Genomic DNA, 13,485 nt, shown 5'->3' with positions numbered 1-13,485 from the left:
ATCCACATGCACTCCCGAAAATCATCATTAATTCATACAACTCTACAAGGAAGACTTGTTTTTGACAATGTATGCTCAGCGAATTATTACCAGCTCAGGATTCCCTGGCTTGAGCAAGGCAAAGCCAGAATTTTCAATCAGATCAATTTTTAGACAATTTAAATATTGCTTGTAACTATTGCTATATCCTTAAATGACTAGTAGATTTTCAGAAGGTGATCACATGTACAATTTCACTTCATCCTAATGAAGTCTCCAAAATCGGCTAAGGCAGATTCTGGTATCCTTATTTTAGGAATTGAGGTCTCCTATTTAATTCCTGTCATTATTGATCCCAAGCCCCCTGCCCCCATTAGAATGTAAAACACTCAAACAAGAATGCAGAAATCGCTATTTACTTCCAGTTTTCAATTATGGTTTAGGTAATCAATAAAGGATGAAAATTGTATGTACTAAGTACAAATAAGATTGAGAAAAATGTTTTTCTTTTATAAATCATATTCAAATGTATAATATTTTTAGTTTTCTTTTTAATGAATTTTTTTCTGCTATATATATTTCAATGTATCTTCAAGGATAAACTGACAGAATAGTAGCTTTCAGTTCTGATGTGCAGTTAAGCCTCCAACTGTGTATTGATGATTTTTATGATAACTACATGGAATATGAGTGTGTTTAGAAGAGAATACATACATAGTCTCATACACATGTGTGTATGTTTGTATGTATGTATGTATCTATCCATCTCACAGTTTCAGGCCTGGCTAAGAATGATGGAGTCTTAAAATGTTTAAGCCAAATTCAAAATAAAAGTCAAGGGATTTTATTCTCTTGGGCTACTGTCCAGTACAGAAGTCACTAGCCACATGCAGTGAATAAGCGCTTGAAATGTGGCTGGTCCTAATTGAGATGTGCTGTAAGTATGAAATACACACCGGATTTCAAAGAGAGTGTCCCCCCAAAAGTATTTAAAATATCCTAATTATTTTATATTGATTACATGTTGAAATGATAATATCTTAGATCTATTGGATTAAATAAAATATTAAAATTAATTTCAACTATTTTAACTTGATTAATGTAGACACAAGAAAATTTACAAATATGTGTGTGGCTCCCATTATATCTCTCCTGGAGCACACCACCCTAGACCAATCCATTGGGAGGATCCTATGATTCTCTTCTCTAAATCAGTGTTGCTTTGGGTTTTGAAATTTGAGAGAAGAGAGATATGCACTAGAGAAGGAACTGTCTGATTTTTGAGCAGATTTCATAAGAAATGTAAGAGCCAGGACATGTTGGGTTTGGAAAGTAAGCTGTTTCAACCTCATAGTCTCTCTGAGCAAAATTAAGAAATGACATCCATGTGCAGATCAGATATGGGCCCACGGTAAAGGTGAGATCAAAGGTCTGGCTAACTAAAAGCCTCAGGAAGATTTAGGGGTGTAAGGGCCTTGTCCCACGGCAGCCTCCAAGTTGCCCCAATGATCAGCCCCAGAGAAAAAAGTTAGGGTGGCTTTTAGCAAACAGAGTGAGCTCTGAAGACATGCACAGGAAAGCACACACGTCACGCGAGGGGATTATGTGAGCAGAGTGGTAGACGCACATCGCCTCAGACTAGAAGCCACTCTGGATGGAAGCAGGCTGAGGGCCTACTCAGGTGCAAACCGGGGCCATTTCTTTCTCATGAGGATAACTCAGAGGGTGGAAGCAAGAGCCCAGAAGGCAAAGCGAAGAGCCAGGAGGAAGTTGGGAGCAGAAGTGGGTCCTAATGAGGACACTGGGAACAGAAGTCTCCTTGGACTCAAATAGCCATGGACCAGTGACCGCTGTGTCTCCCGCTGTCCCTCCCCTGGGACAGCAGTGTTAGCTGTGGTTCTTGGGTCTCTGTCTGTCCGTTGTTCGCTGTGCATGAGGAAGACCACTGGCTGCTCTCTTCTGTTCACAGGTCTTCAGATCCACAGGAGATGCCCCTAAGGAGGACAGACTCTCTTCATCCTCACTTGGACATGACTGAAGTGGTCAAATTTTAGGGCATTTTGAGCGGCCCGAGTATACTGTGCATGGGATTAATGTCGGGAAATGGTGGAGTAAAAATGGGCTTTGACACCCTTCCCATTGAAAGATGGGTTCTACGTTCCAATGCTTTGAACATGTGAATGCTTTGATAATGGAGTACAGTGTAAGTGACACTGTGCCCGATCGGAGCCAGCCTTTAATAGAGTGTTTTCTAAGAGCCCTGAGTTGCGATATGGGAATTCTAACCACCCTGCTGGAGACAAGACCCAGGGAGGTCCTGAGACTACATGAGAGAAGGGCCCAGCTGTGCCAGCCTTCCAGCCCTCCCAAAGTAACCCAAAGTGCTACCATGTGGGTGAGACTCCCTGAAATCTCCAGACCAGCCCGAAGGCTGGTTGAATACCATGGAGCAATGCCGCGGAGCCACAGTGCCACATGAAGCAGACGAACCCCACGGCCAAGGCTCCCTGGAATTCCTGACTGCTATGCTTTGTTAGTGGAACAAAATGACTTGTTTCAGTCCACCAGATTTGAGATAGTTTGTGGCGCAATAGTAGATACCTGGGACAACACACACACACACACACACACACATGCCACATCCTAGTTGAGAGACCCGGACCATTTTAATTAAGGTCTCTGCCTTCAGTATTTTCATCAGTAAAATTGGATGATAGTAACTACTTAGCATGGGTGTTAAAAAAAATTAAACAAAACAACATACGTATAAAGCAGCCAGCATGTATTTGGATCATAATCTTCTTTTGTTTCTCCATCAGATCTCCCTTTACATTTCCATAGTATTCATGGGTATGTGTCGACTCCGGACACCAGCAGTTTTCCTGATAGACATACACATGCACACTCACTCCCCACGTATATACACATATGTACGGATCAGGATTTAAAATCTTATTCATTTGGCGGTTTATAACCATTTACCACCTCGAAACCGGGTATTCGTGGTGGTAAATGTGGTGAGGGTTCCAGTATTTCCAGAAATGGATTGTTTCGTTGTCGGTAGTGGTTTCTTATCATCCTCTTAGGGTTAGTCCTTAAAAGATTCAAAATAAATCAACCAAATTTTTTCACTAACAAATGGAAATGGCAGGGTAGACCTTTGTTAGTGCAGGAAGCTGCACAGGACTAGATGGGCTGCTTTGCAGACTCAGAAGGCCTCAGATCAAAGGAGAATGGATATACAGGACAAGCTGCAAAGTACCAGCATCCATTTCATTCATTGCAATTATGAAAAATCTTTTCGTGGAGAAAGGCATGCCATAGGAAGTGCCTGCACTTTGACCCTTTGCATATGTGTCTTCCTTAAGCTACTCATTCCTATTTTTTTCAGCTTATGAATATGGTGGCTTGGTCATTTTGCTGTCTCACAACATAGGGTTCAGTGACTTTGGTCTTGGCATAATTGTGGGACTCCAAGACGGAGACAAGCACACAAACGGGAACACAGCTGCGCTCGCTGCTTTGTAAAGTGACTGGTTTGGATGAGGTCAAGCATCTGTTTGAAGATGGAGAGAGAGAAAAACAAATCTTTGACCCAAAGATTCTGTTAACCAGATTAGCATCTTGCATTTACCAGGTCTGAGACCAATTTTTTTTTTTTAACTCCTTCCGCCTCCCCTCCCCACGGCACCCCCCTGCCCAACTAGGAATCCTTTCATAGGAGGAGGTGGATAGAGGAAATCTTTCTGTAGTTCTCGGGTTTTCTCCTGTTAGTTAAAGGTCTACTTAAAAGAATGAAGGATAGCAAACACCTGTCGGGACAGACCTCCCGCCGAGACAGCCCTACCCCACCCCCCCATCCCGGGAAGGGTGAGAAGGCCAGACGGTGCGTACTGGAGGCGCAGGGAGGGCGGCCCGTCGGGTGCCGAGAGGCCGAGTGGCTGGCGGCCAAAGCTCAGGTCACTGGCTTGTGAAATCGGGCCTCTGGCAGCAGGACTTTTCCAACGTTAGATTCCTGGGAACTTGGGAGGCGGACGCGGGGCCGGGAGGCGGCGGGTGGGGCGGGGAGCGCTGGCGACCTGCCGCCTGTCCCCGGTCGACCTTCGCGAAGGGCGCTGCGGCGCGGGAGGAGGAGGGAAGGGCGTGCGCCGAGGGACGGGAGGCGTCGCCCCGCCGAACCGGAATCTGGCCGGTGCGGGGCTGTAGGACCCGGAGAGGAAGGCGGTCGGGGCGCCCCGCGAGCAGCCGCGCCTATGGGCCGCGCAGACCCGGCTCGGAGCGCCTCTGGCCGCGCCGCTCAAGGCTTGAGCTTCCCGGGTGCGACTCGGCTGCCGGTGCAGGACTAGCAGGCTGGGGGCGCAGGGCTGGGCGGGCGGGGAGCGGAGGCCCCGGGGGCGCGGGGGCTCACGGCCGCCCGCCGCCTGCAGGGGACCCGCGCGGGGTGTCAGCGCCCGGAGGCGCACAGGCCTCGGGGCGCGGGGCCCAGCCTCCGGGACGCGAGCGCAGGCCTGGGGCTGATTGTGATTGGGTAAGTCTTGATCTGGTAAGGGAAGTGGGATGAACTCTGTCGTGTCATATTTTTGTGCCATGTGTGTGTAATTTTTTTTTTTTTTTTCCTGGCTGCAAAGCTGGAATCCATCTGGTCTGTTTCCCCGAATCCATTCATGAAATCTCTCGTGCTGACATCACCTCGCTTTCCCAAGCGAAGCTGCGCCCTTGCACTGAGAAGCATCCTGGTGTCTGAGATGACAGATTCTCCATCAGTCCCCAGAGCTGCAGTTGCTTCTAGGATGTGCTTGTATTAAGTCAGGGCGGCGCCGAGGGTTTTGTGGGAAGAGGGGCTTCGCGAGAGCCAGTCCACCCAGAAAACCATCCTGCGTTTCAACCCATTCAGAATACAAGTGTTCGTTTCAGGCAATCCTTTTAAGCAGAAATCCAAAATTCTGAAAGCTTCGATCACTGTTTGATATTGAATGTCTACAAGGCAAAGTGGCAGAGGGTTTGTGAGCTATCAAGAGGCAAATTTTAAAAAACAAAACTATATACTAGAGTTATTATCTTGACACTGAAATTGATACCCAGCCTTCACTTTGATGCACCAACAAATTAGAGCCATATGGTTCTGGGGGTGCCCTTTAGTCTGCCCCAAAACCGAAGTCCTGTTTCCAAACGAACAGCCTTAAATGTACCTATTAGCAGTTTTTTAACATCTCTAAAATTTAAGCAGTATAGACAGGAACTCATGTAAAACTTACATGTCATGTATAATGTAATAAAAGCTTTAATAGACTTTCCATCGCTTCCAAGTTTGAAGGTTTTTCACACATCCTCTAAATCCTGTACACTTTTTTAGACTGCATCATTTACATAGGAATTGATAGTTCACAAGGAATTAAAAATGTTCCATGTTATGCATGAAGTAACAGTACAATGGTTGGAGAGAAATCAAAGATTCCAAGCAAAATACAAGAAGAAAAAATAAAAGCAGATTGTATCAATTCTGTTTTTAGGTAACAACATCAGCAATTTGGGGTCCCTGGGGAGACATTCAGATGGCCTGGGTCCAGGGAGCAGCTCCCTCCCTGTCTTCTTGGTGACTTTGGGTAGTCACGGCATTAACAGGTTCAAGTTCCTCTTTAGAATTTTTCTGAACTCTCTGGTCAGATGAACTCTGAAGTTCAAGAAGTTCCACAGAAATAGGTTTTTGAAGGAGATGAGACAGGAAGAGCGAGGAGAAAAAAGTCGAAGAAATAATAGAGAAGTAGATGGTGGTTGAGGGCGTACATTTTACAGTAGTTCCTACCACTGCACCCTCCCACTCCATCCCTGCATCTTAAAGGTCTGTCATCAGCTCTTCAAAGTGAGTAGTGATGCCATCTGCGAAAGAATATGGTGTCATATGTAGAGAGGAAGTTGTTCTTTCATTTTGTAAATTATTTTCTTAGGTTGGAAAAACTCCCTCCTCTCCCACCTCCCTCTGCCCTTCCCCCCCAAAAGGTGAATTTTCTGGAGGAAGTGATTATTGTTCATTGGAAACAAAACAAACAGGCATGTGTCTGCTTAGTGAACTTTGTTTTCCAGTCACACAAAAGGCAGAGGAGGTGCCGTAAGCAAGAAACCATTTCATCCAACTAATGAAGTTCTAGAACATAGGTGAGGTTCAGTGGGGTGAGGTCTGGGGCCGATGACCAAGAAAGAACTCTTGAGACATCTTGGGTGCAAAATGGTGGTTTATTAAAGCACGGGGACAGGACCTGTGGGCAGGAAGAGCTGCTGCCCCACTATCCTGAGGAGTGGCTGATTATACACACAGGAGTTGGGTAGGTGAGGACAAAGGGGGTGTTCAGAAGACTGTCAGGATACTGGAGGCCTGGTTATTGTCAAGCCAAGGCTGTTCTTACTGCTAATGAGGCACTAACATGAAGACAGTTGGGAGTTTCCTGGTGGGATGTCACATTCCTCCTATCAAGCATCCTTGTCAATGAGCTTTAGGTTTAGAAGAAATTTAACTTTATTTATATTTTCTTTCATCTCCTCTTCCTTCAGTTTTATGGAGGGGAGGGAGGTGTTAGGATTTTAGGAGCTGAGTTGCTTCTCTCTGGAAGTTAGGCTATTGATAAGATAGCTTCTTTGTTGTTAATCACTAGGACATTTGTAAACCAAGGGAGACTCCAGTCTTGCAGGGTTGTGATCTCTACAAGTTAACTATTTGTTTTCCTTTTAGGGCAGCTAGGAGTGCCTGAGGGATGTCACACATGTCCCAAAGGTGGGGGTGGGGTGGGGAGAAGGTGTGTAAGGTGCCAGCTTTTGTTTTGTCCCCAGCCAGCCTTCTGCTCCCTCATCACAACCATTCAGTTGTAAAAGTCATTTTGGCAGATAGCAGTTACCCCAACAGCTGTGAACTCTGGTCCTTTATAAAGGACCAACACATCGCCAGAGATGTCTTGAACTGGAAGAGTATGTTTGTTTCTGGTCACAACGTAATCTTTTTGTAGTAAGCATGAATTCACAGGGTAAAACGTGGTCTTTGTTTGACTCACTATTTGAATCTTTACATGTTGATTCTTTCAGTGAACCTGAAGCATTAGTAGGTGACAGGCATTCCTTTAGGTGCTGCTGATAAAAAAATAATAATAATCAAGTGTCAGAATCATCCCAATAAACAGCTGAGGGCCAGAAAGAGATCTATATGATATGAAATGCTGCGGGAGGTTCAAAGAAACAGCTCAGTGTTTTCATCGAGGAACAGGTGGTAGGGATAGCAGACGGCAGGAGAAGCCTGATCGACCCAGCATGGATCGCACAGATACTTTCCACACGTGATCTAAGTGAGGTCTCACAGCAACTGTAGGACAACGTTGACTGTATTGTCACTGCTTTACTGATGATGTGTGTAGTGGCTCCAGGAGAGGAGAAGCAACTTGCTTGGAGGGACTAGCCTATCAGGGCCAAAGCAGGATTCTAAGCTACCTTTGTTATTCTTATAAAGATGATTTTTTTTTTAAGATTTTATTTATTTATTTGACAGACAGAGAGAGCGCAGGCAGGGGGAGCAGCAGACAGAGGGAGAGGAAGAAACAGACTTCCCATGGAACAGGGAACCTGATGTGAGGCTCCATCCCAGGACCCAGGGATCATGTCCTAGGTCAAAGGCAGGTGCTTCATCGGCTGAGCCACCCAGGTGCCCCACTTACACAGATTATTATGAAGGAACATATTTTATTTTAATTCACCATCCTGGGGTTTAAAATTACCTCTCAAGAATAAGCAGATTAACGCATATACCTGCATATATTTCTTAATGCTCAAAGCAGCTCTTGTTGATGTAGGTTTTAGCTAAGGTCTCTTTTTTCATCATAAGTGGGGCTTTTTGTTTGTTTATTTAGAGAGTTATTGAGTCACATGGAGATGATAAATAATTGATGGTTTTGAAGCAACTAAACAAGGCCAAAAGTAAAGCAGTTTATTAGCATAAAAGCTTGTCCTGTATTCTTTTCTCTTAGCACCTTTATCCTCAGAACCGCTTGATTGGACTTAAAAGACATATGAGCAATAAGGAGGGAAAAAAATTCTACAATTCTGTTCTTCTCTCGTACAGGGCATACACATGGAAGGCAGAGGTCTTGCTACCCTCTGTAGTAATTAATTTGTGTTTCAAATTCCTTTGTTGTGGAGTACTATAGGTACATAACTAAGGACAGAATCTATTCCCTTTATTAATATTTTTTTTTAAGAATTTTATTTATTTGACGGAGAGAGATCACAAGCAGGCAGAAAGGCAGGCGGAGAGAGAGGAAGGGAAGCAGGCCCCCGCTGAGCAGAGAGCCCGATGCGGGACTCGATCCCAGGACCCCGAGATCACGACCCGAGCCGAAGGCAGTGGCTCAACCCACTGAGCCACCCAGGCGCCCCCCTTTATTAATATTTTTTAAAACTCCATTTACGTTCTGAAATACAAGTGTTGTAAATTAGGCACCATTTTTTTTTAAGATTTTATTTATTTATTTGACAGAAGAGATCACAAGCAGGCAGAGAGGCAGGCAGAGAGAGAGGAAGGGAAGCAGGCTCCCTGCAGAGCAGAGAGCCCGACGCGGGGCTCGATCCCAGGTACCTGGGATCATGACCCGAGCCAAAGGCAGAGGCTTTAACCCACTGAGCCACCCAGGCACCCCAATTAGGCATCATTTTCAGCAATGACAGAGCAAACTTTTTTTAATGAATTTTACTGTGGTATCCCTCTTAGAAACATTGAAAGTTAACTTATTTTTTCCCAAGTCACTACCATATCTTCAGTTAATATAAAATACGAGTTATTTGTGTGGAAAAATATTATTTCTATAAAAGAATACAAGGTGTTTACTATTAAATGTTAGGAAACTACTTTGTCTAAGAGGGAAGTAAATTTTTTAAGAGGTTCATTGAGAGGGCATTTTAATGATTAACACTAACTTCCATATACCAGTCAGACTTACTACTTTATTTAAAATTTTGAGATTTCTTCTGTGTTAGTTTTCAATTAATTTTCATATTTTAAAACTCTCTGCATATAAGGCTATAAACCAAACAATGGCATCAAATTAAAATGAGTTATTGCTTGTGTGTTTCAGTCCTATTTTTTAAAGATTTTATTTATTTACTTGAGAGAGAGAGAGGGAGAATGAGAGAGGGAGAAAGTTGGGGGAGAAGCAGACTCCCCGTGGAGCTGGGCGCCTGATGTGGGACTCGATCCCAGGACTCCAGGATCATGACCTGAGCCAAAGGCAGTCGCTTAACCAACTGAGCCACCCAGGTGCCCCTGTTTCAGTCATATTTTCAATTCATTCATGTGTTTAGTGATTAAAGAGAATTTAATATATTTTAGAATTAATATGGAATTATTGATTTTTTTTTTCCTGTAAGGCTGCTTGCTTTGTAATCACAAGGGCACTGGGCACTGGTCAAAGAACAAGTGGGACCTGAAATCCAGCTCATGTTGCATTTGCCTTGGGATGAGGCTGTATCTGCCCAGAGTTTTGGGCAACTTTTAAGAGTCTGGTCAAGTCACAAAAAAAATTGTTGTTGGGTTTTTTTTTCTTTTTTCCTGTTTTGCATAAAGGAGCATGTAAGTTCATGGAAACCTTGTTCTAGGAAAAATAAGAGTAGTAAGGCCCCAGGCCTCAGTTTCTTGAGGCTATGGGGTGCGGGGGGATGTGGGTGTGGGTGCGGGCTCGTGCACATGCGAACATGTGTGTTTCGGGGGACATGACCTGAGAAGAGCAACTATGCAGAAGAACATTTTAAAAGTTTTCACAAATAAAAGTATTACATTAGATATTCTTTTCATATTTATTTTATTTTTCAGAAGAGGACTGTCAGAAGGCTCCAGAAAGCAAAGTTTGGCTGTGAAAAACAAAGATCCTCTACCTACACATTTTACAAGCAATGTGCAGAAAGCCATTGATACATATACCTGGTAAGAATGAACGCGCTGCCCACTTCAGATGGCAAAATCAAAACATACTCCTAACGAGTATAGGGAGCAAAATCAGGATTGCATTTCTAAGAGTAAAATAAAAAAAGCAGTTTCATTTTTAGTGTAAGGAAATCCTACGGCATTAAGTGTTTTAAAATCAGTTTTAAGATCGGCTCAGAGAAGTAAAACCACTTCCAGTTTAATCTCTTCCCAGGAAATGGTCTTTACGTGGCTTATGTTTTTCTCTCCAGTGAATCGGGGTCGTCATTCCCATCAAACGGTAGCGCCACACCTGCAGGCGCCCACAGCTCTTGGTCGGGGTTTGGGACACGGAGTTCTACCACTGGCTTATCAACTGAGAGGAGCTCCATTTACTCTTGGAGAGATGATGTATGTCTCAACCCGTTTTACATAATTCTGTGATTACAGTTGATAATGAGGAATTGCTTTCTTACTTTTAAATAATCTTTTTACCAATTTTGAACGCATTACCCATTACACACATATGCGTTTATCCCTATGAACGTGTTTACATATCACAACATGGAAAAACTTTAAAAATATAAGATAAGGAAAAACAAAAATCACTCATAATTGGGCACCCGGGTGGCTCAGTGGGTTAAGCCTCTGCCTTTGGCTCAGGTCATGATCCCAGGGTCCTGGGATGCAGTTCCGCATCCGACTCTCTGCTCTGCAGGGAGCCTGCTTCCCTTCCTCTCTCTCTGCCTGCCTCTCTGCCTACTTGTGATCACTCTCTGTCAAATAAATAAATAAAATCTTTTTAAAAAATCACTCATAATTACACAACCCAGAGTCATAGCTGTTGATAATTTTGTTTTTTTTCCCTACTTCCCAGCCCCTTCCTCCTAGTATGTTGTATATGATCACATAGATAGGTGTCATATCTGTGACTGGAAATTCAGGATAGACTTTCTCTTAAATACAAGAGAAAATGTGGAGAAGTAAAAATTGTACAAAACCACCATAATTAGGGGACTGTCCCCCCAATACTCTAAATCAGATCTCTTACATTCCCCACTCACCCTGGAAGAAGCTGTTAACTTGAACCCTATTTTTCATTCTCTGTGGGAGTGGGATTCTTAGCTCTGTGGACCTGAGTCTCCAGCTCAGGCTTTCATTCGGTACTCTACTAACCATGGGCTCCTGCCTCTTTATCCCCTCAAGCACCCCTGAGAATAGGGACCCAACCTTTTGTGAAGCCCGCATGGTTACGTAAGAACCTCCACTATATTACCTTGGATGCTCTGACTCCTGCACTTTTTTGGTGTGTGTTCTGGTTTCCTTTGCCCTCTTGAAAACGGTTCACCACTTGGAAGGCACCAATGGGCCCACTTTCTCAGGTGGGGGCAGGGGAGGGTGTGTGTGTAACAGCGGGGCTTCCCACAGCAGCAGGAGGGACCCTGGAAGAAGTCAGCTCCAAACCACTCAGGCTTTTTCCAACAAGGTGGGACTAGCTCACCTGTGATAAACAGCCCCCACCCTCACTCCCGGGTCTGCAGGTAGGAAGAAGGCTGAAGACCATTGCTTCATACCTTCCTGATTCTGCAATTCGTTCAGTAGATGTTTTTATGTAATTCTCCAGAAAGATTCTTGTGACTTCCATTTATGGAACAACTGAAATGCCTTCAGGCCCTACAATTGCTTTTCATTTAAAAACTTTTTAACTTACTTTTTTGATAGGTAATAGCTGCAAAAAGCATCAAAAGCCAAAAGAGAGGAAATTGAAAGTCAGCCCTTTTCCTCACCTCAGCCACCCTGTCCCCTCCGCAGAGGCAAATATTATTAGTTTTTTACCCGATTCGCCTTTTAGAAGAGATCATTCAATTCCCCTGCTGTCTGGGCATCTGGTATAGTATCAATCTGATGGAAGGTGCAAAACAAAAAAGTATTAAGTATCATTCTATGAAAATCAATCAGGTTTGACCATCTTGGATCAGGTGTATCAAAAATGAATGTGCATTTTGTTGCTCTGAAGTTGTGGATTAGATTTTAGGTTCACACAACCCTAAAAGAAAATTTGGCCAGGGCTCTTCATTAAAAGAAGGGAAATGGCCCTTCATATAAAAGTCATTTTCTTTGGGACACCTGGATGGCTCAGTTGGTTAGGCGACTGCCTTCGGCTGAGGTCATGGTCCTGGAGTCCCAGGATCGAGTCCCATAACGGGCTCCCTGCTGAGCAGGGAGTCTGCTTCTCCCTCTGACCCTCCTACTTCTCATGCTCTCTCTCTCAAATAACTAAATTAAAAATCTTTAAAAATAAATTAAGAAATAAAAATAAAAGTCATTTTCCTTTTCAATGATATCATTATCAGAAGAAAAATAAGCTGGTATTTTGCAGCTGTGCTTAAGTGTGTCACGCTCAACTATATGAGGGACTTATGTCTGTGTACATGTATACATGTAGATATTGTAGGTATGTGTACCTGTGAGTATATAGATGTCTTTCAATATGTGTACCTTTACCTCTATTTATATGTATATAAAATCTCAAATAAGTCTCATAATACATGTGGTAGAAATTATCTCTATTTAACAGTTAAAGAAGCTGAATCTCAACAGTGGGATGTAATTTCCCAGAAGAGTAAAAATTGGGCCACTGCCATGTCTGACTGCAAAGTCCATGGTCTTGTTATCATGTCGTATTTCTTCTTATATAACGGGCACTTTAAATTCGTAAGTGTTGATGATGAAGGCTGTGTTTCTACAACTTTCAGTCTTGTAACAAAATGTGCCATTTCTATTTCAGGAGTTTGACAAAGCCAATGCACAGAAAGTGCAGCAGTTATTCTGGGAGGTGGAGGAAATGTTATTTGAAGGGAAAGTAAGCCCTCAGACTCAGAATCTCGTGGCGGAATGCAGTGAGTGGGCAAGAAGATCCCTCCATCTGAGGTAGGGAAGTTCAGAGAAACTCTCTGAAATGGGTTCTGGAACCACCCACTCTTGGCCTCTTTAATACAATCAGTATATTTTGACTGAAAGCAATTGCCCAGTCAAAATACGTATCCAGGTCACATGTCTTTACTAAGAAAGCACAGCCTTTGAAATGGTGTGTGAGGAAATACCGGAACATTCCAGGTACCCAAGTGCGTCTTAACTCATGAGAAGCAAATCTAGCTCATTTTCAAAAAGGCACTATGTAACAAATGTAACAAATGCAAGAGTGGTAGAAGCGATCCTTTACCTTCACATTCACTAGTATGTGAGCAAGTCGTCAGTCTTCACAGCTGAGGACAGTCCTCCATCCGGGGCCGGAGTTGGAGGAGAAACACAGTAACTATTGCCAAATGAATGGATAGATGAATCTTCTAACTACTGAAGATTCCTTACGTAGGAAGGATCACTTATTTTTTTTAATCCCTCTGGAATTTTATATATGTATGTATGTATGTATGTATGTATGTATGTATGTAATTATTTATTTGTTGTTTTTTTTTTTAATTTATCTTTTTTCAATGGGCTCCATGCCCAGTGAGGAACCCAGTGCAGGGCTTGAACTCATGACCTTGAGACCAAGACCTGAGCTGTTATGAAGA

At 43.4% G+C, this 13,485-nt stretch overlaps 1 protein-coding gene across 3 annotated transcripts in view; it reads left to right on the top strand.

Moving 5' to 3' along the window:
* Positions 1-13,485, top strand: part of FAM149A (family with sequence similarity 149 member A) — a 61,284-nt gene that overhangs the window by 23,689 nt on the left and 24,110 nt on the right. For 2 of the 3 annotated variants that reach the window (XR_004282268.1, XM_032329147.1), the window contains exons 2-4: positions 9,821-9,931; positions 10,183-10,321; positions 12,699-12,841. Coding sequence is in view for 2 of the 3 variants with exons in the window: in XM_032329147.1 (XP_032185038.1) it covers positions 9,821-9,931; positions 10,183-10,321; positions 12,699-12,841 (393 nt within the window). In the remaining variant the exon portion in view is untranslated. Of the gene's footprint in view, positions 1-4,383; positions 4,508-9,820; positions 9,932-10,182; positions 10,322-12,698; positions 12,842-13,485 lie in introns of those variants that run through there. The other variant, XM_032329148.1, reaches the window with a different exon arrangement.

Source organism: Mustela erminea, chromosome 21 (genome assembly GCF_009829155.1).
Source record: "Mustela erminea isolate mMusErm1 chromosome 21, mMusErm1.Pri, whole genome shotgun sequence".
NCBI classification, from domain to species: Eukaryota; Metazoa; Chordata; class Mammalia; order Carnivora; family Mustelidae; genus Mustela; species Mustela erminea.
The sequence above is the reverse complement of the archived record's forward strand: the minus strand, read 5'-3'. Positions and strand labels throughout refer to the sequence as shown.